We start from the raw sequence: 27,393 nt of genomic DNA, 5'->3' as shown, positions 1-27,393 counted from the left end.
CTGGTCTAGGGGCTTGAGCCAGAGAAGAAAGAAAACAAAGTTGAAATTAAGCTGTGAACTGCATGGTAAAGATGGTTGTTACAGCTACTCCACTCCACTCATTGGTTTCTGTTCAGGTGGGTACGGGCCAATTTGGTATATTTAGGTCAACCAAATTTATTTAATTTTCCTACTGTGTAAAACTAATTAAATTTTAAATTTGATTTGGAAACACTTCTTTTTACATTACACTATTTCGAAAACTTAATGACTAAGATATGTAAATTACAGAAAGTGTAGAGGAGAGTCGACTTAGAGATAACGTAGAGTTGGTAATACTGATATTGTAAATAAGGTATTACATTATTGCATAGAATGCATAGTTTTTTTTTTCCTGGAATTAAGAAACAAAATTGTGACATCCCCAAAATGGGATTTTCCATAAATCAAGGGAGACTACACATTTCATTTCCCAAAAAAGGAATTAGCCAAACGTAGTCTTAGCCGCAATCCTGCCCGGATAACACCACCAGGTGATGCAATCATCCCTCACTTTTTAAATAAAAAATAGAGATATCATTACACGCGCGGTCCATGTACCTGGAAATGCGCGTGGAAGACAGCCAGGCGGCGTCCAAGTAGATGTGAACGTTTATATCCAAACTGCCACTGCCAACTTTTCAAACGCTACAAAACAAAATTTTAAAGAGAGAAAGAATAAAAGTCTGCAATGGGAGTTTCTATAGAAGAGAAGAGAATAAGGTGCTTTTTTTGGGTGTAGAAATCTTTTCTTGAGGGACACAGATTTGGACCTGCATGCTTTGCTTTGAATCCAAATGAGATGACCAAAAGAGTAAGGTGGCTATTGGGATTCTTCATAGGTCCATCTTCTTTATTTATTTTTTGTCCACATTTTTTAAAATCAAATTGGATCCCAAAGTTTGGTGAGGCTATTTAGACTCTACTTCGCTTATTCACATCCCGAAAACTAGAAAATCCCATTAAAAATTAATTTGTTTTGAATACACCTTTTTTTTTTTAATGTTTTTCAAAAAAAAAACAAAAGACACCCCCAAATAGTTATGACCAACAAAACAGAGCAGAGATGGGGTGGGGACATTGGTGAATGGTTATATACGCAAGCTTGATGGGTCATGGTTGATGATGGCAGAGATAGGCTGGGGGCATCCCAATTGTAGTAACTTCAGCATTATACCATTGCAATGGTCTCTTTTTTTCCTAGGAAGAGATCAAAAAAGTTATGACCCCTTCAAAAAATGGCTTCTTTCATTGGTATAAATTTCGTGTCTGGCATTTTTAAGTTTATCCTGTGATGAAAAAGTAAGGGAATTACCATAACAAGGGAAGATCGTAAAAAAATTGAACAAACCAGTCTTTTCAATAAAAAATCAAAGGTAGTGTGATACTGGGTGAGACAGACTTACCAAGTCTTCAGGATACTCCATCTTTTCGTCGTTAGTGAAGTCTGGATCAACGTGGTAATCGTCGTCCCCCATCAGTGTTGATAAAATGTGGTAATGGGTGAGGTGAGAGACGAAATAGAGAGGGGGGGAGGGAATAAAAGAGGGGAAGGAGGGAATGAGTAACAATTTGACGCGTTGAAGTGTTTTACAACCTAGTTTTTTTTTTTTTTTGTGTTTTGGGGTGCGAATGAAAACCGTGTAGTATAAATAGCCCCACCCAAATTTTGATAGGTCTGACTTGACGTTTCTTATGTTTTGTACATCGTTCCACATTTATAAATTTATAACGAATGAAAATGTTGAAAAAACCCCAATAGGCTAATATCATATTCAGCCGACTCATATCGTATGCACACCCATAACCCATGCATGCTTGTTATCCAAAAAAGTGGATTAGCTAAAAAGATGAGGATCCAAGACTTTTCTAACTATTTATTTATTGATTTTATTCGGTGGCATGTATAGCACACATGAACAACTTCACAAATAAAAGTCAAAATACATAATACAATTAATTAATTATTGCACCATGATTTTTCTGTATTACAATATGAATCAAATGTTTGAAAGGGCTTATGGTTAATGTGAAGAACATCCACCATATCTCCCTAATTACTTAAATAGGATGACCGAATCTCCTTTGATTAACGCTTATCGGTGAGACTTGAGAGTGGCCCACTCTCAAATGAGCTTCCCATTAGGCCCGAGCTCGGCCCCTTTGTCTTACAGGCCAAGCTCGGGCTGAGCCTAAACAGGGCCGCCTGGCCCATTTTCAAACCCTAACTGAGTGGGTATTTGGTTGCTCACCGAACAAAAAGCGTTTCAAAGCCATAAGCCTACTAAATAAAGAAAACTTATATCATAAACATAGCTGAGAACATCCTCATCATATATCCAGATACAAGAACGTGTGTTCAAGCACTGGATCCACCAGTAACATCAATAAAGTAATTCCAGCTCCATACTGTAACTTACAGATACCGAAACACTTTTAACAGCCACATGTAATAGAAATTATCTCAAGAGAACAATGCCCTTCCAGCATTACTTCCATCACTTGCTTAGAACATCTAGGTCGATCAACCCATCCATTTCTCTACACATGCCTGCCACACAAAATTTCAATTGATAAGCAATGAGATATTTCAGAGAATCATTCAGACCTCACTGTCCCACAAACAAAAAATAGTTGCAACCTATATGAACGAGCAACAGAAGCAATAAGGACTAATGTTGGCTCCAGTGAAAACAATTCAACTCCCGGCCTTTTTTGGCTCTAATCATTAACCAATCACTAACAACACCCCATGCCTGAGCACCTCCCCAATGCTTGAACAACGCCACAGGAACAACTGCCATCACTTTGACATAGACTTACTACTCGTAAAGTGAATCCACTGCCTAATAATTCTTAAAAGGACTGATATAAGTATAACACACCACCTTAATCAAGATTTATCTCCATCAATTAAAGGACTGGGTCAAACATCTATATTTTCAAGTTTGATTCATATAACAAAATAAATTTTCATTTTCTCGTTTTCTACCATTCTGGCCCTGGGTGTTTCTCATAATCAGTTCCAGAAGCCCTTTTGAAAGTAGAACTCAGTTTAAAAGGGAATCATCTCTGATTGGGAAACATATTAATTATATCCAAAGATGCTCCAATTTTCTTTCAGGTCAACTATTGCTACCCGTTGCCATTACAAGAAAAAATGCCACTGCCAAATATTATATTTTTTCTACAAAAATAATCATGCAAGGTTCGTATCTTGGTCTTGCCAAATTCCCAGAATAATAGGTGAAAGGCCATCATGCTCATCAGGCTTCTTAGAATGAAGGACATAAGACATATTAGCGACTTAAATATAAAGAGTACGGAGAAAAAAATGTCAAATTAAGAAAAAAGTGGGGAGGAAATGAGACAGGGAAAGGAAAGAGAGGCAAGTGAGCATTGCCTTTGGAGCTTCAAGCATAAAGAAGAGAAAGGCATTGAGAATGCCCATTAAAGGCAGAAAAAGAGAAGCTAAATAGCTCATACATCCATAAAACACAAAGTAAAACCATCATATGCATATACAGGATCAGAATAAGTAACAAAGTTTGGCTTCCTCTAAAAAAGGTAACACACATTATAAGTATATTACTTTATATGCGTTATTTTTTTTCTTCAAAATACCCCCTTTCATGTTCCATAATCTATCTATGTTACCAATTATTCCAGAATCAACTTCAGCATTTCAATATTTGGCACTAGGCATGTTAAGATCATCATAATTATCATCAAAAACTTTGGGTCGCTACATGAATCCATAATAGAACTAGGCATGCCAATAAATATGCTAAAGCAAACCGGGGAAAGCAGTAGATTATAGAATGTTCACATACGTAATTAGCAAAAATGCTACGATTAGACAAAAAGGAGAGAACCAATTATACAATGTCAAATGCATTTCAACAAATACAAGCTTCTCCATCTCCAAATGCATATAGGAACAACATAAAACAATGAAACAAGCAAAATGAAACCAACAGAGGCTACCCAAAATAACGTATCACTGTATCAGGTTCAGAACAGAAGGATAAAGTTGCATGCTACATCCACTATATGCTAAGCGTAAACAACGGAGACCAATCATGAATTACCTTGGTACATTGACTTCAATCATCATTCTTCACGATGGTGTTTCCTATTTTTCTTCGCAGACCTTTTCTTGTCCCTTCCAACCCGCAAGTGGTCAGAGCCACTTGCATCAGAATCGGAATGTGACAAAGCCTTTCTGCTCTTCCGCTTATGCCGTTTACTGGAATCACCTGCCACATCAGAATCCGATTCATCTGAATATCGATTACTTCTTCGTCCCCTCTTTTCCTTCCTGCTCTTCCTCCTACGGCACTGACGCTCCTCCTCTTCTTCTGAGGACTCATCCCTTTTTCTCCTCTTCTCCTCCCTCCTCTTTCTCCTACCTGGATCCTCGTCCTCTGAATCGCTAGAGTCCCTCTTCTTACTCCTCCTTTTCTTTGACCTTCCTCTTTTTCTCCTCTTCCCAGAATCTAAATCTGATTCATCTTTATCCAATTTCTCCTTCCTCAAGGAGTTCCCATTAGTACCACCCTTCTTTCCATTTCTCTCAGCAATAATCCTCTCAATCTCCGAATCCACATCTGAATCAGTCTCCTCATCTTCCTCCCCACTCTCTGGCGCACTCTGAAGCTCCTTTTTCCCATTCACCTTACCAACACTTCCCCTCTGTTTATCCAACCAAGACAATGCTTGCACATGAATGCCTTCAGGGTCTTTGTCCTGATTCTCATCCTTGGCACTCAAAAAATTCCTACATTGATATGTCAGGTGCCCAACACGACAACACTTTTTACAAGCACCGCGAGGCTCATCAGCATTAGACCCAGTTATTCGCGCAAGGGCAAGGAGACCCTGAAAGCTCGCGTAAGCATTCTCACCCTCTGGCTCAGAGTTTGAAGGCATTTGATTGGCTGATTTTGAGTCATCTTTGTTGGGTGCGTACGGGTCATAACCAATTGCACTCTGCCATATGCCATGGGTTTGCAGGGCTGCACTACTGTGCACCCTATTATTCGCAGGCATGCGAACCCTTCCCGCTGTAGCTGGCATCTTGAGCTGCAAAAATCAAACTGATAATTAAGATTAAGAACGTACATTTTCCAAAAAGAAACCGAGATTGTAAATAAAATGACCAAGAGGATTGAAGTCAAAATGGAAAAGATACATAAAGAACTCCCAATCTCCATTCAAACGGAAAATTACCTAGGGTCCAGGACAAGAATACAAAACGGGCAGGATTATAGTTAGATAAGGAATGTAATTTGAGTGGAAAGCAGATACGCATTAACATAGAAAGCAATAATGTACAATAATTTTCCAGTAGCGTGCCATGTAATTTGACATCACAAATTCAACAGGTTCGTATAATATAGTGGTTTACTCAATGGTCAAAGTGTGTTCTAATTCACTTATGAGATGACGTTTGATTGATAATGCATGATGCATCAGTAGGAGGTGGGCAACGAATGGATAGAATAAACGAGGTGAAATTCGTTAAGTTAAAACTTTGCTCAACTAAATTTAAACCCTGAATTATACAATTATGCATCAGGTCTCTTTACTCAATGTGTCCTATCAAGCATCAAATGTACGAAAGATGTTCTCCGTCTCCTTATTACTCAATAATTGCATTATCTGCCGTCCTCATGTTCAGTAACTGCATCATCCTCATAAATAGAGACTAAGGATTGAATCATAAAATCCATTTTTGGTCCATTACCACCGCCGTGATTTTCCAAACATCCAAATTGAATTGATCATGTTCACATAGTCCTTGCTTTCAAACATAAACAAATTTATGCATCGAAACTTAATTTTCTGTGGAGCATGATCAAATCGTGCGATGCTGACAAAGATCTACAGAAAAATCACCCAAAATAGAAAACGAATACACCGTACCTGTCTTGTATGGACTGCAACTGTTCTTCTGGATGTAGATTAGAGTTATAATTCCTGTGTATATCAGAAGAAGCAGAAAGCTGAAGAAGGACCGGAGAGAAATCCGCATGCGCAAAGAAGGAGTACGCAGGATTAAGGAGGAAGGGGTCGATGGAATTCCGATACTCACACGAACAAACGTGGAAAGACCCACTCTCCCCAAAGCTAGCTAGGGCTCAATTTGAAGGACAACTTTGGAATAATAAAATAGAGCTGCCGCCTGCCAGCCTGCCACGTTTTATTGGTAGTATAAAAGTAGTATAATAGTAAAAAAAAATCATTCCTGTTACCTTACATAGAAATAAGGGGTGCTGTGTATTGTCTTTAGGGGTGCTTTGTATTGTCTTTACGCCTAAATACCCTCGTAAGAACTAATTCAAGAAAATAATCAAAATATACATGTATATCCTTGTATCGTCTCACATGATATCTGAGCTGGCCATTCATGGGGTAGGAGGTGAGAATGACAAATACATCCTTCTAAGGAATGACCATACCCATCATGATGATTCTGAAACCAACCAAACATATTATTGGTAATAAAGCGATGTAATGCTTATTATCATTCCTTAGTCAAATGGTGTACCAAGCGTAACCTAAGGAATCTGCAAATTCAAATGTGATTTATAATATTATATAATATATTAATTTCCATTAATATATCCATGAATTTCATTATTAATAATTCATTAATATAATTCAATTTAAAAATTATCAAAATTATTGCCGTGGTTCAAGTCTTAAACATAGGATATTACCAAGTAAAAAATTGATTTTTACGTTACCTTCACGCTTGAACTAAAAAACAACAAAAACTACACATTTAAAGTCGTGAATAATGCAATATTAGATTCATAAACAATGATAAAAATTTTTAAACTGTATGAATATGCATGAGATTGTGATAGAAGTGGAGAAAATATAAAAGTTGTCAATTATTCAAACTATAATTTATGGGTCAAGATACAAATTTGGATGGGTGTGACATGTTCTTTGTACACTCTTTAATCTTAAAATTTGGAGGTGTATAACTACATTTTATTTTTCACTTTTATTTTTCAAAATTGGGTGCTAATAATATGGTAATTTTAAGTATATTTTTACTCATGGTAGAATCTCGAGAGTGAAGTGTTAGATATAAAGAATGTCCAACTCCCTAACTAACAACAACCGATTTTACTGAGATATAAGCCTCAAGAACATTGATTGTTGAATTAGATCTCCTTTTAATTATACGATAATAATTTAATTTTACAAATTTGTTATCTTCACCTTGCCAACACATTTAGGAGAGTCAAACCATACAAATAGATAATTTATATATATAAATATCGAAATTTTGAAAAGAAGAAAGTAAAAGGTTTCAATTGCCTTGGAACAATTGGTAAAGTGATTGAAAATTTGCTTAATTTTCTTGGCTCTGTGTGTACACACCGCCTTATAGCAATCAAAGTATCAAACCTAAATTTATTTTGAATTTTTTTTTATTTTATCACTTGATTATTTATGATAAAACTAAATTTATTAGCAATATTTTATCTATAAAAAGAAACTTTATTGTAAATTGTGGCAAAAAGTATTACAGCATAATAGATTATCAAAGAAAACAAAACGTCATCCGTCGATATCGATGGTAGTGTGACGCGATTCGGGGAGAACACACCTACCCTGCACCGCTCTTTCGCAGGCAGTTTTCACTCCATTTTTTTGTTTCTCTATCTTAGCCGCGTGTGAAAGATGGATACACACGCTTTTGTTTCTTTTAAGAAAAGCGGATTCCTCTCTCACTCAATCAGTGCTTTTCGTTCTTCAAATTTTGAAGGTTTTGCAGGTTAGTTCATCTTCCGAATGCAGTTCAATCTGCTACTCGTAGTTTTTTTCATTACCTGTATTTTTCATTTCAGTATGTTATGGTTTTCTGTCCGTGAGCGATTGCATATAAACACTTGTGTTTGCTTGGATTCCATTTTTTGTCGTTGCACTTTCTCGGCTACCAAACTGAGCATTTAAGAGAGAATTACCTGGAGGAACTGTAGGATTTAATTTTATTCAAATTAATTTTGTTTGTAAATTCCGGACATCTTACCTTAGCGTCTGATTTGAACGTCTCTCTATATATTTGGAGTCTTCCCGAGTTTGCCGGTTCTAGATTTATCGTATTTGGTACACATTTTGTAGGAGTTGTTGATCATGTCAAGAACATAGCAGCAAATTTTGAATTATTTTTTCCAATTTATGGTTTGATGATTTGTGTAATTTTTTGTTAACAAATATATTTGAGATCTGTTTCGGAACTTTTTAATTTTGTCTCTTTTTCAGTTGCTTTTAGGACACATTAAGAATTTAAGATGTCCATGCAAGCTTAAAAAGTTTTGTGGCTGTTTGTGGATCTTAAACATTTGTACCTATATATAGTGAAGAACTACTTTGTGCTCATATTAACATATTGTTGTTGCCATGATCATGAGGGGAAGACTTATGAAGCAAATCTTGAGCATTATATTTGCGCTGAAATGAGGAAGACATTTCCTTTTCACTTCTTGTTATTATTTGTCTAGTTCAATAGAAATTCCGTGTTCTGGTTTGCTTTCTGAAAATTCCTCTTGCATGTTATTTCAACGGTTTTTCATCCCAATCATTTTCACATTTGATTGATGGATATATCTTAAAAGGAATGGACTCATCCCTCTTCCCCCTTTTGGATCAATTGGATATTGGCCATGGTGTTGTTTTGGTGTCTTCTTAAGATTTTTCTTTTTTAAAGATGCCCCTGTTCCACAAAAACTGTAACATCTATTACATATTTCATTTTTATTCAGAACTGTAGAACAGAAACAAATGCCTGAGGTTCAGTTAGGTGCTCACACCATAAGGTCCCATGGAGTTAAAGTTGCCAAGAAACATATGCATGACTGGCTGATTCTTTTGCTTCTCGGCGTGATGGAGATCGTTTTGAACGTCATAGAGCCATTTCATCGCTTTGTTGGACAGGACATGATGACAGACCTGCAATACCCTTTGAAAGACAATACTATTCCATTTTGGGCTGTTCCAGTATGTTTGGGTTCTTATTCCAATTCATAAAAATGGAATTTAATGCTATGGCAAACATAAACCATTTCTTTTTCTCTCTCTAACAGATCATTGCAATATTGCTGCCTTTTGCTGTCATTCTTGTCTATTACTTTATCAGAAGGGATGTATATGATCTGCACCACGCCATATTGGGTAGCTCTCGTTGTCTCCTGAATTTTTTTGATTTGCTGCTTACATGTTGCTGTAAAATGTGCTGAATTTTAATATGTTATTATGCAATTTCAGGACTTCTCTTTTCTGTTCTTATTACTGGAGTTATTACTGACGCCATTAAAGATGCTGTTGGTCGACCTCGTCCTGACTTCTTTTGGCGTTGTTTCCCTGATGGGAAAGGGGTCAGTCTTCTATTTGATAAGCTTCCTTGAATTATCTTCTAGTGATTTGTTGACTTCAGGTGTTGTATTGATATCATGCTCTTAATGATGGCGCATGGCAAGCACAGGTTTTTGATAATATCACAACCAATGTTATGTGTACTGGTGACAAGAGTGTCATCAAGGAAGGACACAAAAGCTTCCCTAGCGGGCATACTTCTGGTAAGCAGCCTATTATCATTTATCTTCCAGTACTGTATGTCTCTGTTATATATGGGGCATGTTGCTTATGTTTTGACCTTTTCCTTTTTTGGTTTAAAGTTTATGCTATTGAAAATCTTTGATGCAATTATTCTGTCTTTCTGATTAAGCTGTTACTTTAGTAAATTAATATCAAATTTAACATTTTAGCTATTGAAAATCTTGGATGCAATTATTCTGTCTTTCTGATTAAACTGTTACTTAAGTAAATTAATGTCAAATTTGACATTTTAAGTAATTCATATCATCTCTGAAAGATAATCTTTGGCTACAGAAGTTCACTATTTTACTTATGGATTGAGTTAAGCTTATGGTGTGAATGTTCTCATTGGTTTTAGGGCTAGGCCGACTCTTTCAGTATTTTGGAAATTTCTCATCTGCAGCTTTTCATACGACAATGTTTGCCAATAGGAGTTTTATCTCCATGCAGGGTCCTTTGCAGGTCTTGGTTTCCTTTCTTGGTACTTATCTGGGAAAATCAGGGCTTTTGATCGTGGAGGTCATGTAGCAAAGCTATGTTATGTCTTTTTACCATTACTTATTGCAGCTCTGGTCGGAGTTTCTCGGGTTGATGACTATTGGCATCATTGGCAAGATGTATTTGCAGGGGCTCTTATAGGTTTGTTTATTTAGGATTTATTTCTGTGGGTTTAGTTTGCATACTCCTGCAATGAAGCTTTCGATTTTTTTTTTTGCCCTTGCTTGCAGGGACAACAGTTGCTTCATTTTGTTACTTGCAATTCTTTCCGCCTCCTTATGACATGGATGGTAGTGTCTCCTCATCCCTTATCCTATGCTTTTGATTTTAATCTGCTTCGCTCTCCATATGCGTTGGGTTTAAATTGATTGTTCATTACTGGATATTGGACACATGGATAGAAATGCCAAGAACTTGTTGTTAGATCGAGGCTTTTGTATTTGGTTTTCAAAAAGTTGCTCTGGGGTGAATGTGAAATGTCGCCATTTGCTTCTTCAAAGACCTATGGGATTCATCCTATGAGTTATCATCAAGTACGTCTATGGGAAACTTCTGGTAGAATCATGGCCTTTGGGGACTGGAGTGTTAAATGCTGTTGCATTTGTTATGTTTTTGATGTCAAAGAAAGATATTGGAAGGTTCTATTAAAAAAGCTTTCTGTCTGTCACCCAGCAGATTGGCAAAGATGTTCATTGGGTTCCAATGAATGCTCAAGTTTCTGGTACCTATTCGCAAATGATGGAGAATTTTGTCTCAACTATCATGTTCTCTTCGTTGGATTTAAAATAAGATTTGTCCTTATATTAGTCGACCATGGAGAGCTTAAAATTTTATCTGAATGTTAGATAGAATCTTAATCCTCATAAATCTTTATCTTTCTTAATACTTCTCAGAAGTGTCAAAACTTTCAGTCTCATTTAGAAGTTGATCAGATTAATTCCCTTAGCGTGCTACTGGCCTGAATATCTGTACGCTACTTATTTACATAATGAATGTACTCTTGTGCAGGTTGGGGACCTCATGCATATTTTCAAATGCTGGCAGAGTCTCGAAATGGCCTTCAATCTGACATGAACACAAATAGCTTAAGTGTACGGCAAACAGAGCTTGATACTGTATATGTTGAATCTCAATCTCAGGTGGAAACTTCAAGATTAAATACTCGAGAAACAAGCGCCATTCTGGATGGATCCAGAAGTGGAATGACCCGCTGACTTTGGGCTGCTACCATAGATATAGACATATCAGGTCATTCAGGTGTCAATACTTTGTAAGATAAGTAGAATGTGCTAGCTTACTTTAGCAATCCTTCACCTTTTTGTGCTCGGTACTGATGCCTGTTTGTGTCTTGTTTTTAAACTTCAGCCGGTAGGAGAAGATTGGGTTGAAGTATGTAGTAGTCTTCAATCTTCCTGCTAAGAATCATTTGTTCATTTGTTTGGATGTCTGACACAACAGATAGTTTGTAGTATGATTTTGTATTGTATTGATTTTGCAGAAGTTGAGTTATTTAAGAGTTTTTTATAAAAAAAATAAAATTAATGGTGGTTATTATAGTTTCTCTTAAAAAACAACTTTTTCGCGTATGTAATTTCCTGGACTTTTCGTTATCAATCTTGTTCTTGTTTAACTGGCTTGCTTATTGGACTTTCTATTCCGATTATAATTTAATTTCGTCAATTTTGTCTTACATTTACAATAATCTCCTAAAAAATCCATTTAACCTTTGTCTAGAAGCAATTTAAATGTTCGTTATCAATCAGGAAATTAATAACTTGATTAAGCTGTCAACAAGTATGTATATTCATCCATACCAAGAAGGATAACTTTACAAGTTTCGATCTGGTCAGTTTAGGAGTAATATTACAGAATATTAAACCATTCAAAACCATTTTCAAAACCGAATTATATTATTTTTATTGACTAACTATTTGTTAGTCGGGCATGCTGTATTTGACCAAAAAAAAATTCAACACACAACATCTCCTTGTCACATATATACAGCTGAGTCCAAACCCCTCTATATAAGCAAACACTAGTTTGTTTTGATTACCACCAAATTAATTCTTCAAACCCATCTCTCTCTCAAACATAACAATGGAGATCCCTGGTTATGACAACTTGAAGAGGTACTGGAGGAGAAGACAATACCAAAGACTTTTCAACAACAAAAGGAATATTAAAGTTGTAAGGCTTGGAGGAGGAGAAGGAGGAGGAGGTTCTGCCAATGGTGGCCGGAGGAGGAGGATAAGAATATTAATCCCGAGGTTGAGACTGAAATTCCTATCACCAATCAAGCTTTTGGCCAAATTTCATGACGCTTATGTCGCTATGATGGTTCGGTTGGCGATTAACGCGAACAATGCAAAATTGTTTGCAGGGAAGAAGGTTGCGAGGACTAGTCAGCAAGTTTCAATGGTGGCTAGTGGTGAGCAAGTTGACACTAAATTGGTTTTGGAAATCTATAAGAGGTTGGCGGCTTCTCGGCCTGAAGCGATCGGAGCCTTTTGAAACCAAAATTTTGTGCAAAAATGGGAGAATTGTAGATGAATACCCGTTTGTGTTGAGAAATGTAAAAAATATATGCGTATGCATTGTAATGACATTTCTTCAGTATATCCATCAAACTACTTCTTTACTTTTATTATGCCTTGTTCCTCTTCATTCATTTCTTCTTCCTTTTTCTTTATTTTTTTATTGCAAGTGAAACAATTAATCATATGCATAATAGTGATAGAAGAGGCAGTATCCAAAACTTGAAAAGCCCAAATGACATATAAGTATAAAACCAAATTAGTGGCCCAATTGGCGAGAAAAAAAAAACAGGCCCACGGCCTTTGCTATAGTAACACTTAAAACGCGCAGGTACCTCTTGTTTAACGTACGAGCTCACGTAAGCTGAATAAAAGAAAACGAAAAAGTCCAAAGAGAAGGGCGGTAGTTTTTTATTAGAGGAAAGTGAAGATTTATGAATGAAGAGATTTCCTTTTCTGGTAGTAAGACTCTATCAGTCCTACTGAACGGAGATTCTCCGCGGCCTATTCGAGCTCCTCTTGTTTGGTACCAAATCCATTTTGAGATTAGCATAGTTGGTTTTCTGTGTTGATTCTAGATTTATTGTTTGGCACACAATGTGTTCGATCATTTGTCTCTATTCGCTAAACCTGCCTTTTGTTGAGTTTGCAATCAAGGGTCTTTTCTCTTGAAATAAAAAACTCTTAGGTGGCTATCACTGTGGAAATTAAGTTTACAATAACCTACTCAATCAAAGGTCAATGAATGGAAACACAGAGTCAGAGACGCTTTGTTTGGTATGAAATTATTGTGGTTTCAGTGTAGGTAATGGAAGGTGCAGCCACAAGCGGAGGGCCTTATCTCCTTCTCCTAGGCGACAACGCCGAAACAATTACCGCCGATGATGCTCGCTTGAATCAGGTCGGTTACAAGCAAGAACTCAGTCGTAGCCTCTCGTATGTCTGCTTTAATTCCCCAAATCACTCTCTTTTCTTTTTTTTTTTGTCTAATTGTGAACTTGGATCTTTATTTTTGTGCAGGGTGGTAGCATTTTCTTTGACTTTCTCCACAAATGTACAATACGGGTCTAGCATATAGTGGGCCGTTGAACATAATTAGCCCGTCTCTTGCCGAGATTTGTTCTGCTTATCCAACTAGTGGTGGACTCTACGTTTCGAGTGCAAAGTTGTGCGGCAGAGAATGGGCTCCTTTGGCTTGCTGGATCACTTTCTGGTACGCACTTCTCACTGGGCCCTATTTTTCATTTGCTGTGAGCCTTTGATGATTCTAAATTTCTAATATTCTATTACCTAGTGGTTCGTGCCTTCGTGGTTAGTTGTATGCTTGTGCTTGTAGTTTTTGACATTTTCTAGTCTGTAGCTTAGAATTCATGCCTTGTAGGCATGGTAGGTCAAGGAAGTTGCGTAGCATTCTTTGTGTTTTCATTCCCCTACCTACGCATTAAGCCCAAGTCCCAAGCTTCCTTTGCATTTTTCAAATTGACAAAACCACACACATTTTATCAGAACAAACAAAACTGAAGACCAGTAGGTAATCTAAGCTGCTACTGCTGGTTGAGACATCTTGTTCACGTCAAAGCACGCAAAAAACCATTATTAAGGTCAAGAAAAGGGACGGGACTTCTTTCATAATAAACAGAAAAACACATCCACACCCTCCTTTATTTGGTCAAAGTCAAAGATGTAGATTCTTTCACGGAGAAAGATACATATATCTTTAGTTTATAAATTGTAGATTCTTATATCTAGGTACCTTCCACCCATTCCCCCCGCATAAGACAGAAGACATTTTTTAAAAAAAAATTAAGCAATAATAACAGTATTGAAGAAAGCAACTCCTTTGGTCAACTCCAGCGCTTAATATGAATATCTTTGGCTTTCCTTTCTTTTACCTTGAACTGTACATATAGGTGGGTTTTTTTTTCGAGTTAAAATTTTTAAAACGTTTGACCAAAATTGGACTCTAAATTAATAAATTCATTATGAGTTGGACGCAGTGCTAGCAGGAAAAAAAAAAAATTTGTATGAAAAAAGTGAACGGCAACCAAAGCAAGAGCAACTGTTTAACAGAATATTGAATTTACGCGGTCAAGTTGTTAAGTTTCCAAGGCATGTGACCCACTAGGAGATCTCAGATTAGTTCCCAATCTTTTTTTTTCACACTGAAGGCTATCCTTGCCTTGCCGTTTCAAAACCTGTCATTTTCCGACGAATGATGACATACTAACGCTTGTTAAAGTCTTTTATAGTTTCGAACTCGATGATCACTTCACACTCCTAATCCATCAAACTCCAAGAACAGAGGGAACCCAGAAAGCCACAGATTGGTCATTTTGACTAGAACATTACATACCAATCTTTCTCTCAGTTTTTTCTTTCTACTATAGAGATAGGTTTGGGCAGTAAAGATATGGCCCTGCCATCTCATACAGCTGCAAACATCAACCTTTCGCTTGATTCAGGTACTGCCCGTCTGAAGGAGCTAGGCTACAAACAAGAGCTCAAGCGTGATCTCTCGTAAATTTCTCCTTTCCCCTTTTTGTTCTTAACAACCCTTTTGTTCTTGGTGTTTGAAATGTGATTGTCAAAGCGATTTTGTTTATGGGTTTGGTTCAAATTTTCAGGGTTTTCTCCAATTTTGCGTTTTCATTCTCAATCATATCGGTGCTGACTGGTATAACCACTCTTTACAATACCGGGTTGAAATTTGGGGGACCAGTGTCTTTGATTTATGGGTGGTTTATAGCTGGTGGGTTCTCCATGATTGTTGGGTTGTCAATGGCTGAGATTTGCTCCTCTTACCCAACTTCCGGTGGTCTCTACTATTGGAGTGCAAAGCTTGCTGGCCCTAGATGGGCTCCCTTTGCCTCATGGATGACTGGCTGGTAATTGTCACTGGCTGATTCTTGTTATTATCAATTCATTTTCATGGCTGTGTATGTGGCTTTCCCCACATCTCTGCATCCTTTATCTTCTATTGCTTCAAATGCTTTGATATCAATCATTTACATTATAAGGATTGTTTCTTGGGGTCTGCAATGGGAAGGATGGTGTGGTTGACCCGAATAGTGTTTTTTTTTTTTTTTTTTAAAGCCAGTTGACCTGGATAGGTACTACACATGTTCACTCTTCCTTAGCATAGAGCCATGTATTATGTCTTTTCTAAGATTCATGTCCCCATTTCTTTTGAAGCTTGTATTTTTAGAATCTCTGGTATACTTTTGGGTTATGTACTAGTATTGCTTCTGATTTATATTATTAGAGAAAAGTTCTATGCCGTCAAACAACTGAAGTTAAGATTGCTTGATGGGTCCTCATTATAGTTGCGGTTGATTTGGTGAACCCCTAGTGTTGGAGATAACGCTGACTTATGCTCAGCAATTAATACTGTAACTTCTGGTCTTCTACTTAGGCTTGTTGCAATAAGATTGTTTTTGAAACTTTGTAGTTATGAACTGGTCTTATTGTGCTGGTAACTAAGTGGTCTGCGATAAGAACTTGCAATCCAAATGATGCTTATTAACATTGTAAATAGCTCACAATGGGAACTAATTTCAAACTTTATTATAAGTATTTAACTCGTACCCAAGGTTGTTTCGGAGCTCCCTCTCCCTTACTTTAGAGCTAGTTTGGGACTTTGGGGATATCGTGTAGATTCTTTAAAGAGTTGGATTATCAGCCATTATCCATTTCTAGTTGCCTTATATTCTTACAAGCTAAAAAGCCAAATTTTTTTGAAATATGCTAAAAACTAGAGGCACCGTCATTTCTTGTTATTTTACCGAAAAATTTAACTTTGTCCATATGATCCAGTTTAAAAGTTACGTTATGGTGAAGTTCATCTTCCCATGAGTACACATCTTAATGCAATGCAAATTTTTTTCTTGCAGGTTCAACATTGTTGGTCAGGTATAGATGATAATTATTATTCAGGAGTTTTAATATGACACAACAGCCACAGGAGTGACTAAACTCTTTTGTGTGTGATCAATCATTAGATATGACTACTCCAGCTACCTTTTTGCAGTGGGCAGTCACGACTAGTGTGGATTTTTCACTTGCACAGCTGATTCAGGTGATCATTCTTCTCAGCACTGGTGGAAAAAATGGTGGTGGATATGAGGCTTCCAAATATGTAGTCATTGCTTTACATGGAGGAATTCTGTTCCTACATGCTATATTAAATAGTCTCCCCATCTCAGTATTATCTTTCTTTGGGCAGCTGGCAGCTGCGTGGAATCTTGTAGGTATGAACAGTTCTAGCTGAATTTCCCCTCTCTAGCGCAAGTATATGCTTAAGGCAACTTCTTACTTTTCTTATTCATCTTCCCAATTTTAGGTGTTTTGGTTCTTATGATTCTCATTCCTCTTGTTGCAACGGAAAGAGCTAGTGCCAAGTTTGTGTTCACCCACTTCAACACTGATAATGGCGATGGGATCAGTAGTAAAGTTTACATATTTGCTCTGGGGCTATTGATGAGTCAGTATACCATTACAGGGTATGATGCTTCTGCTCATATGGTAAGTCATGCTACCTTTTTATTTACCTCCACAACTAGACAAACATCTGACTTTCACAAGCCTGTACCTCTCTGGTGAACTTCATGTACTTGGGATTTTCTTTTTCCTTTTCTTTTCTTTTTTTCCCTTTTGTCTTCTTTGTCCCTCTTCCCAAGTCATTATGTAAACACGTTTTCTAATATGTGATGCCTAAATAAATGAATCAGATTACTGAAAACTTCTTTGAACCTTTTATTTTTAGACAGAGGAAACCAAGAATGCTGATAAGAATGGACCAAGAGGAATAATTAGTTCCATTGGGATATCTATCATATTCGGATGGGCTTACCTACTTGGTATCACATTTGCAGTCACCAACATCCCTTACCTTCTGAATGAAGACAATGATGCTGGTGGATATGCCATTGCAGAGATATTTTACCTAGTTTTCAAAAGTAGATATGGCAATGGAACTGGAGGGATTGTTTGCTTGGGAGTGGTTGCTGTTGCAATATTTTTCTGTGGTATGAGTTCAGTCACCAGCAACTCCAGGTATGCATACTTTTTCCATATCTTCTCACGTGACGAGGCACTCAGTGAGTTTTATCTTTTATATTAGCTAATGCCGATAGTTATTTCCAGGATGGCCTATGCGTTTTCTCGGGATGGAGCCATGCCTTTATCATCTCTATGGCATAAAGTGAACAGTCAGGATGTCCCTGTAAATGCTGTTTGGGTCTCGGCATTTATGTCATTTTGCATGGCACTGACGGTACGTTGCTGTCTAAGTATGGTATCATATCGGCTTCATATTGTTACAAATGCTTCCTTTGCCTCATGATCAAGCTTGAATTTTCTTTCCATATGGTTCATCCAGGCAAAGTAAAAAAAGAGAAAACCATGCTATACTTGTGACGTATATGTATGGAAAATTTCTAGAAATATCTCAAAGACATGTTTAATTTTCCGTTGGTGTGTGTTGGCAGAAGCACTCACTAAGCTTTTGGCCGCTATTAATCCCCATTTGTACATCACTTTAATTTGTTGCTTATTTCTGCCAGAACTAATTGAATCTTCTTCTCCTTAATATTCTGCAGTCTCTTGGAAGCATAGTGGCATTTCAAGCCATGGTGTCTATTGCTACTATTGGATTGTACATTGCCTACGCCCTAGCTATCTTCTTTAGAGTGACTTTGGCACGCAAGTCCTTTGTCCCTGGACCCTTCAACTTGGGCCGATATGGGATTTTAGTTGGTTGGATTGCAGTCCTATGGGTAGCAACCATCTCAGTCCTCTTCTCGCTGCCTGTAGCATATCCGATAACCCAGGAAACGCTCAATTACACTCCTGTTGCAGTTGGTGGCTTATTTATTCTCATCGTTTCTTCTTGGATATTCGGTGCTAGGCATTGGTTCACAGGTCCTGTTACCAATATAGACACTTGATACAGTGTGTGTAAGACAGATTTCCAACATTAATTTCTGGCAATGGTTGATGCATTATTTGCCATTCTTACTGTCTAGTGATGTTGTTGATGACACTGAGGAGTGAATATTTTGTCAGCTTTGAATCGAATAGGATCCAAACAGGTAAAGAGTATTTCTGTCGAGCATGACACGATGCTTTTGAATGAATCGAGACTCTACAACTAGGATTGAAAAGAGTTTTCAGTTTGCAGAGAATAACTATGTAGGAATTCGACAACGACAGCAACAAAGAAAGTTGCTTGGATTTAGACAGTTGCCTGTATTATTTGCTTGCAGAGCTTTAGGACCTATTTATTCTGCTGCAATAGCTTTGCACCTCCTCCATCTACATTGGAACAAAAACCATTGTTTGTATGAAAAACATATACGAGTTTGAAGAATAAAAAACCATGTTAGTCGCTAGTTGCACTTACCGGAGCGCTATCAGGATCTGAGACTAATTCTTTTCGCAGCAACTCACAGTACTGATTAACCTCTTTTGGATCCAGTACATTGGTTAAGTATGTCCTTTCATCAGGTTCATCTTCAAGTAGTTTCTTCCAAAGAAAATCGTAATCATTCAGCGAGTTATTCTGAATTTTCGGAGAAGCTGGAGGAGCCGAGAGTTCCATTGCACTTAACTCACCGTTCCCTGTAGTGAAGTCTTTCAGAAATCTGTCAGCGATACGCGGAGTGCCTGAAACTGACATGTCCTGGATTAGTATTTAGAACATAGTAGCGGGGGAAGGCGATCGATAGAACAGTTGACCAACAATTTCTTATATTGGTTCATCTCTTAGAAACAATATGCAGGAAAGTATCATCTGAAATTACCGGACTCCGGGGCTGAAGGAGCTACCGAGACCTGGATCCGATTCAACTCTTCATTTCCCTTAACAGAGGTTGTTCTGAATTTTTTTACAACAAAGGGAGTATCTGAAGAAGGTATTGATGATCCTTGAATTTGACTGTGTGCAATAAAAGAAGCCACAAAGTTGCACTTTTCTTGAAAACTGGGCTCTGCTTCTTCACTTGGAAATGCAGACTTGTATGCTGCTACAATATCTGGGCCTGTGATAATTCACATTCATTAACTTCTGCATATATTCGGACTAAATAAACAATTTTATGATCACCTTCAATAGCCAAATCTTCTTGTCTCTCCTCTGGCTCTTCTTGTCTTAACCTGATGCTGTTTGAGGCAGATGGAGTACCAGAAGGCAAGGTAGTAACAGTCTTACTCTTGCGATATCTGTGCCTCTGAAGAAAAAAAAATGTAAATAATTGAAGTTCAGCAGTCATAATTCCTTCCATTTTCAACACTCCCTCTCACTTGTGAGCAGAGATATATAGACAAAAACGGACCTCGAGATGGGTAGCGATTTTGGAACGTGTCAGATGAGGAACGTTCATCGCCTTCTGTATCGATTTCACTCTAGCATCTGTTCCGTAAGATCACAAACAAGAGAAGAATCAATCGAGAGATCTAGATTGTGTAATGTGAAGAAGCATAACATATACTTAATTACTACCTTCACCAAGTTTTTTCAAGGCACCTTTGAATTTCCGTTCCAGCTCTTGATCCCAAATTGGTGTCCTTGTATCCTCTTTGACTGCACCAGGTGATGAACGTTCCTTTCTCTTCCCGAGTTTCGCCAGCTTTGAGCAATGTTTTGTAATAGCACTGTCCTTTACTAGGTTCAGTACTCCTTCAACTTGGACAGGACTTGATGTGGGATTGTTTTTTCTCTTCGAGTAGGCATTTTGCCACACATACTTGAGATCGTTCATAGAAATTGGCTTCTCAAAGTAACAGGTTGCACCTAATTCGAGTACTCCCTTCCTTGCAATCTCTACATTGGTCCGGGAAGTCATCACTGCACGATAAGCAAATCCACATATTAATCAAGGTTTTGAAAATCGGATTGGCCGGTTAGATCAGTTTGACCGGCGATCGAACCTCCTTCCGATCCGATCTGTGACATATAAATCGGAGTATGGAGGATCGACTTTTTTTTTAGAGAACTAGGCGATGCCGGTTGAACCGATGAACTGTCCGGTCCATTTATATCATTCCGAAAAATAAAAAATCCGATTTTTTTTTTTTTTTTTGAGAATTGGGCGATACCCGGATGAACCGGGTAATATTATGGAAGCTTAATTACATATGAGTGGTAGGTCTTTCTGGACTACAATCTGAATAAAATCCAAGATGTTGGTATCCTCCATATCAACGTTGGCCATCACGAGCTTGAATAATGTTTCCTGCTTTGTGTCTCCAATCATTGATAGAGCCTCATATCCTCGATCTGCTGTGGTGACTGAAACAAAGAATTTCAAGAAAAATTTGTATCTAGACTCGTTAAAATAAAAAACATACATTAATAAGTCTATAAAAGATTACTAATAAACACATGACTTAATTACATGAGGGAGGCCTCGAGTTTATCTCACAGGGTTATAATAATAATTATATAAACAAGACAATTATGGAGATATGTTGCATGCTTTCCACGCTTGGCATGTTTAATGTATTTCCAAATTTTAGGATCTAAAAGCGGATTTTTTAGGTAGACATTATTCTTCAAAACCTCTTTTTTTTTCTTTTTTTGAAAGGCCGACAGGCCACACACACGTTAAGCCATGTCCGAGGGGCATGAAGGCCACCACAGCGGATGAAAAACTACCCAAATCCCAAACCCCCTGGTGAAGAACCCTGGACCTCAAGGTCCTGGGCAGATAACCAGACCAATCAGACTATCTCTCATTCTCTATTCTTCAAAACCTCTTACATGGCAATGAATCACTATAAACATGAACGTAAGAGTGAAAGACTTTTGATTGATTCAAAATGGAGGAGTGATCGAAGAAGTACTAAAAGATCATCTCTTAATTAAATATAGGCAAACCTAGGAGTTGAAGACCTTAATTTAAGAGTTTAAGAATATAGTTGAATATTAATACACAAAAGAATTGCTTTGAATCCTCATCTTTTAATAAATAATTTGAATTCCGCAGGCGCTCCAAAACTAAAACTATATGTATACTGTCAAAAAATGATATATTTATGTTGTTCATAAACTTTTTTGGTAAAATAATACGAGTAGTAAATCTCAATCTTAGACAATCCGTATACCGATCATAAAAGACCTGAATTTTCCCGCGCAAAACTATACAATTATTAATTGAAAAAAAAATTAGGATTTTACCAATCATCAAGCAAGCTAGACTAAAAAAATTTTAAGAAAATAATTGTAAAAAGATGATAGTTAGTTTGGTTTACCCTTACCCTTGAAACTTAATAGCCCAAGCATGGTTGCAACCTTGATAAGGGACCCAAAATCATGATCCACCAACAATATTGGGAGACCTTGAACAGATGGAGGAACCCACCTCCGGAGTGAATCATTCATGCATGCAATCTCCATACTCCACTCTTTAGCTATTCAGTTTAACGGAATCAACTTTGCATGCAATTAGTTGTTAGAATCAATAAGTCTTCAGATCGTTTAAAAATAACGAGAGCTAGAATGAACAGATGATTGAAAAATTCAATGAGAGAAAGGGAAGGAGATCGGGATTTTTAATTGAGAAACTGAAACCCTAAAAGGTTAGAAAGGACCAAACGATTTTTTGCTATGAAAATGTGATTCGATTGGGTGTGAAATTAGGGAATTTATAGGATTATCTTAACTTCTTGTGTATATACTCATTAATTACCAATGCCGTTAAATTTAGGCTAGTTCAAAACCCTAAACACAGCCCACCTAAAGCCCAATTCTGACGTGGGGTCCACTTGAGTACCCAATAAATTGGTTACATGTGGCTTGAGGGTCCATGTTGTGGATGGAAGGATTGGTTGTACACGAACAAGGCCAGGATGCTGGGTAGATTTGTCCTTTTGAGATGAGATAGTCGTAATTTGTAAATAAACCGTTGTATTAAGCCCGGCGCACATAAGATTTTCTCCCAGTTTACCCATTTCAAGCTGGCCCAGTGTTTTCGAATTGGGCCTGGAAGTTAAATTTATGGGCCGGATCGAAGAATGTGTTATTGACGTTAGTAAGGCCGAGAAATGTATACTCGATAAAAGAAAACGCCTGTAGGGCTCAAATCACTCGCTTCTGGGCCGTCCGGCCCATGATCAGCTATACTTCAACATATGTCACAGAAATGAAATTGCTCTGAAGAAGAACACGCCGAAGCTTTCTCATAAAAGTACTATAAAGAAAATATCAGTCTATTAATTTATGACTCTTCTTCCAAACTTATGGACCGATTATAAATTATGTTATAAAATAAAACTCTCTTTTTTTCTAGCCATTATATATATGAACAATGCTAGAGACCCCCAAAATTTGATCCCCAAAAATCCCTCAAATCTATGTGGTATTAAAATAGCCTTTGATTAAAACCACACATGTAGGACCCACTTCATATCTAACACTCCACATTAAATGAGGGTATTTTGGGGGTTACTTTTTGGGGGTCTCAAGCATTATTATATATATGTGTGTTATTTACTTGTGCGGTGTAGAACTGTTCAAACCCCGGGCCAATTCTGGCTGGGCCCAATGATTTGGGCCAGCGTTTCTGTCAAGGTTTAGGTCCTATGAATCCATGTATAAAAACTTTTAAAAGAAGTGATTAGAAAATTTTGGGCCGGGCAAAACTAGCCCCGACTAGGTTGGGCTGCACTGGCCCAGGATTTGCTAGGCCAAAATTTAAGACTGCGGGCAAAACAAAGCCCAACCCATGGGCATAAAATGGCTAATAGAGTGAATAGAGTAGAAACTAGTACACAATAAAACAACCTATGAGGCTATGACCATGACTACATACATTTCATGGACCAGGCTTGAGAAGCCATTTAGAATATTCTTCAAGCTCCTTTGGATCTACACTCTCATCTTGAACACGATCATGATCATTATCGTCTTCGAGCAATTTTTGAAGTAGATCACACTGATAACAACCATCAGTCGTAGGGTTGTTCTGAATAGTTGGGTTGCCCCATGGAGAGATGTGTCCAATCACAGCATCCTGCGGCCCAAAATTTGCCATTACCGGTGTCGAGGACTCATTTCGTGATCTGGACGGGTTGGTTATAGGCGAGGTGGTTGTCTTGCTATTGACATTCTCAATGGGCTTGCCCTTGAGAGCATTGTATCTCTAGGGAAAAGGAAAAAAACGAAATGAATTGGATAGTATTAAACACGTGATCACCGGCCAGATGGCCCACCCGGGCTGCCAAGTGAATGAATGGGCTTGGGTAGTACATTGGGCTGAACACGGGATCTAATTTTGGGTTTTGGTCTAGATTGGGCAAAAAGATAGGCCCGATGCATTGGACTAATCACCTCAAAACATAAGTTCGCAATTTAAGTTCGTTTGAAATGCATATAGAAGAATTCATATATATTGGAACGGACCTGACGGTAGGTAGTAATTTGGTAGCGGCTCAATCGAGGAACGTTCATTTTTTTCTGAATTGCTCTGGCACTGGCGCCTGTTCCACAAGACAAACAAAAAGTAATTAAGCGCTTAATTAACTAATTAAGTGGATTGTTTTATGAATCAGAGTTTTATGAAATTAAGTGGATTTCTTTTATGATAAATTAATTAAGCACTACGTACCCTCGCCGAGCTCTAACAATGCCGCTTTAAATTTGTTGTGCAGTTCTCTGGTCCATTCAGGTCTCGGCAATCTCCCTCTTTTTTCAGGAAATAACGGCATCATTGTCACTGGGCCTTCTTTTCTCCGACCCCCAAGTATGCCCAAGCCCAAGCCCAATCCTAATCCTGACCACCGACTTGTGCTATATTTTTCAGTGCCACTCATCTGTACTACAACTTCATCTACCTTGCCCGTCCCTTTCTGAACATTCAGCTCTGCATTTTCTCCTCCGGCTCCAATAGAAGGACTCCGTGCTGGAGGATTTGCTCTGTTGATGTACGCGTATCGCCACACGTACTTCAGCCTCTCCAAGCAAATCGGTTTCTCGTAATAATGAGTCGCGCCGCCTTCCGATACCGCCTTTTGAGCGATTTCTACGTGAGTATACGCGGCCATCACTGCGCACAAGATTTTGAGAAAAAGGAAAGGATTTCAGGATTTTTATTAATTACATGATCATGTGCATGAGAAATGCTAATTAATTAGTTAAATTAAAGTAATATTAATTGAAGGTCTCACAGATAACTGGGATGTCCAGCTGAAGCACAATTGGGATGAATTTGAAGATGTCCATGTCCATCAAAGCGACATTCGCCATGACGACGTCGAATGGTGCGCGTTTTGGGTCTCCGATAATCGACAATGCCTCATGCGCTAGCGCTGCTGTGGAGACTGAAACAAAGCATGCCAGCATATCAAACGTATTCACAAAAGGTTTGCAAAATAAAGTAATGTGCATTACATAACTAAAATGGGATATATATATATCAGCAACTCTCACATATATAAATAGGTAAAAAAAATCGGGTCGCACATTTGTTGGGAGATTCCAAATTTGATTCACATGTGATAAAAATAATATTTTAATCATTTTGACATATATTTTGTCTAGAATTTGAGTAAAATAGTATAAATTGAGATATACATGAAATTAATTGTAGGTTGAATAACTTTAATAGTTAATAGTGAGGTGAAAGGAATAAAAGATCTCTTGAAACAAATCCGTGGTGTTTTGGTTTAATGATGAAAACACACATCGGCCCATAAGGCCCAAGGTAGAACTGTAACCCAGAAAACTGGTTTACCAGGTGAGGGTGTCTTGGATCCTTATAAACTAGAGTTGGTAGGCCTATTTTTTCTATGTGGGATACTCTTCAAACCACCCCCCTTGAACAGCCGACGTCCACGGCGGCTACGCTCGCCTGGCGGCTCCGCTCGGCCTTCAGACGACAGCCCTTTCCCGGACGACAGCCCTCTTCGCAAACGTGACTCTCTCAATGAAAGCACTAATGATGAAAACCCACACCGGCCCATAAGGGCCAAGGTAGAACTACAACTCAGAAAATCGGCTTACCAGGTGAGGGTGCCTTGGATCCTTATAAACTAGAGTTGGTAGCCCTATTTTTTCGATGTGGGATACTCATCATTTAATTACAACACTAGGCAGCAAACCTTTGTAAATGCAGATCTGACGGCTTAAATTTAAATTCATATTAGATGTTCAATGAGCAAATTTGTACAATGTCGTTTTCGGTAAAAAAAAATGAAATTATAGTTGTGGGGGAATATTCTCCCAATGACATGTGGCATAAGTCTATTGGTCATTCCAATAGGTAAATCAAGTCATTAACATCGGGTCCGCAATATCAGGAATTGTTTTTTAATTAAGTTAAACAATTTATCGATTGGAGGAAAGCTCCAAGAATTGCTCTGATAGAGTTATATACGAAGTGAATCTCTTTCACTATAAAAGGAGGTAAATTATTAAGCATTTTTTTTTCCTTAAGCTCTAATCGTGGTGATATTGGCTTGATTATCTTGGAAGCTAACTTGAGCGTCGGAGTGCCTACGGTCAAACAACGACCGTCGGGCCCACTGACAATCTTTGTTTTCAGGACTCAAGCGATCGTATCAAGGAGGAGCATTCATTGAACGTGGTGATCAGATTTTATTCACCACATTTTGGCGACCACAGTGGGAGGCGATCTGTTTTCCACGAATACTACAAGCAATATGGCAACCGTACGATCTGAGTTAGGTGATGGGGGAAGTGAGTCCCAGTCACGAAACAGCCATGGGGAGCCTAGAGATGACGCTCACCCGAATCCCGGTGAGGACCCGATTCAAGTTGATCAGGTTGCAAAGGGAACGCTGCCAACTGAGGACCAAGTTGAGGCAGAAATCCGTCGCACCACTGAATATTTGGAGTCCTTGAGACAAGGGCTCGCTGAGGTCAGGCGTAAAGGTAAGCGCCCCCACGAGAGTCCACCTCGCGAAGAAGACGAGCGAGCCCTCGGGAGAAGAGCTGGCTCTCATTCTAGGCGAGGACACTCACCAGCCCGACATTCGTACACCAGGAGGGAATACGAAAGGCGGAGCCCTGAAAGAGTTTCGAGGAGGAGGGAAGAGCATGGGGATGATCGACACTCTCATCATGCTGACAGCAGACCCCGTGGGATCAAGCACCGAGATGAAAAGCCCGTCAAGTACAGTGACGAGCCAGATGCAATGAAGGGCGACCTCATCTATGGTGCTCAGCAAAGAGCAATGAAGGCTTTTGATGAAATGACAACTTCCCCTTTTACAAGGGATATCAGAAAAAGAGAGGTCCCTAGAAGGCTCGTCATGCCAACGTTTGAACAGTTCAATGGCCGAACTGATCCAGTTGCCCATTTGGACCAGTTTATGCGGAAAATGATCTTGTGGGAAGGTGATGAGCCCATTCTGTGCAAGGTCTTCCCGTCTTCTTTGGGAACAATGGCATCGCGGTGGTTTCATCAATTACCTCCAAACTCGATTTCGTCGTGGCGTGAGATGGCCAAACTATTCATTAATCGTTTTATTGCCGGAAGTCGAGAACCAAAGACCCTAAGTACCTTACTTACCATGAAGCCGAACAACGGAGAGGAGATCTCGGACTATTTGTCTAGGTACTTAGAGGTGTGCGCGGAGGTTGAAGGATGTGATGAGCGGACGACTGCCACGTCCTTTAAGATTGGGCTGTACGACGGATGTAAGCTCAAGGAGTCACTGACATTGTATGAGCCTAACACCATAGCAACTCTGCAGGACAGAGTCCGGA

At 38.4% G+C, this 27,393-nt stretch overlaps 4 protein-coding genes across 7 annotated transcripts; 2 read left to right on the top strand and 2 right to left on the bottom strand.

Annotated features, from left to right (window-relative positions):
• Positions 1-2,300: 2,300 nt before the first annotated feature.
• LOC120002724 (CAX-interacting protein 4-like) lies at positions 2,301-6,143 on the bottom strand. 2 transcript variants are annotated; one of them, XM_038851507.1, is made up of 3 exons: positions 5,947-6,143; positions 4,110-5,117; positions 2,301-2,569 (listed from the first exon to the last, which is right to left on the bottom strand). In XM_038851507.1, the coding sequence occupies exon 2, from the start codon at positions 5,095-5,097 to the stop codon at positions 4,132-4,134; it is 966 nt and encodes a 321-aa protein (XP_038707435.1). In that variant the 5' UTR covers positions 5,098-5,117; positions 5,947-6,143; the 3' UTR covers positions 2,301-2,569; positions 4,110-4,131. The 2 variants fall into 2 exon arrangements, with proteins under 2 accessions (XP_038707435.1, XP_038707434.1); XM_038851506.1 differs by having other exon boundaries at positions 4,110-5,103; positions 5,947-6,141.
• Positions 6,144-7,615: 1,472 nt separating this feature from the next.
• LOC120002727 (lipid phosphate phosphatase 2-like) lies at positions 7,616-11,667 on the top strand. Its single transcript, XM_038851508.1, has 8 exons — positions 7,616-7,816; positions 8,805-9,039; positions 9,126-9,213; positions 9,307-9,416; positions 9,524-9,617; positions 10,087-10,275; positions 10,365-10,424; positions 11,143-11,667. Exons 2-8 carry the CDS (start codon positions 8,824-8,826, stop codon positions 11,346-11,348), a joined length of 963 nt encoding a protein of 320 aa, XP_038707436.1. The 5' UTR covers positions 7,616-7,816; positions 8,805-8,823; the 3' UTR covers positions 11,349-11,667.
• Positions 11,668-14,816: 3,149 nt separating this feature from the next.
• Positions 14,817-18,767, top strand: LOC120001467 (amino-acid permease BAT1-like). Of its 2 annotated transcripts, XM_038849808.1 has the most exons (8): positions 14,817-15,185; positions 15,293-15,553; positions 16,559-16,577; positions 16,696-16,915; positions 17,008-17,189; positions 17,431-17,720; positions 17,811-17,940; positions 18,266-18,767. In XM_038849808.1, exons 1-8 carry the CDS (start codon positions 15,079-15,081, stop codon positions 18,611-18,613), a joined length of 1,557 nt encoding a protein of 518 aa, XP_038705736.1. In that variant the 5' UTR covers positions 14,817-15,078; the 3' UTR covers positions 18,614-18,767. The 2 variants fall into 2 exon arrangements, with proteins under 2 accessions (XP_038705736.1, XP_038705737.1); XM_038849809.1 differs by lacking the exon at positions 14,817-15,185 and having other exon boundaries at positions 15,383-15,553; positions 16,667-16,915.
• Positions 18,768-18,840: 73 nt separating this feature from the next.
• On the bottom strand, positions 18,841-22,173 carry LOC120001468. 2 transcript variants are annotated; one of them, XM_038849811.1, is made up of 8 exons: positions 21,924-22,173; positions 20,800-20,955; positions 20,167-20,511; positions 20,000-20,076; positions 19,771-19,894; positions 19,469-19,705; positions 19,069-19,337; positions 18,841-18,980 (listed from the first exon to the last, which is right to left on the bottom strand). In XM_038849811.1, exons 1-8 carry the CDS (start codon positions 22,060-22,062, stop codon positions 18,936-18,938), a joined length of 1,392 nt encoding a protein of 463 aa, XP_038705739.1. In that variant the 5' UTR covers positions 22,063-22,173; the 3' UTR covers positions 18,841-18,935. The 2 variants fall into 2 exon arrangements, with proteins under 2 accessions (XP_038705739.1, XP_038705740.1); XM_038849812.1 differs by having other exon boundaries at positions 19,069-19,331.
• Between the last annotated feature and the right edge of the window lie 5,220 nt (positions 22,174-27,393).

This window comes from Tripterygium wilfordii, chromosome 7 (genome assembly GCF_013401445.1).
Source record: "Tripterygium wilfordii isolate XIE 37 chromosome 7, ASM1340144v1, whole genome shotgun sequence".
NCBI lineage: Eukaryota > Viridiplantae > Streptophyta > Magnoliopsida > Celastrales > Celastraceae > Tripterygium > Tripterygium wilfordii.
The sequence above is the reverse complement of the archived record's forward strand: the minus strand, read 5'-3'. Positions and strand labels throughout refer to the sequence as shown.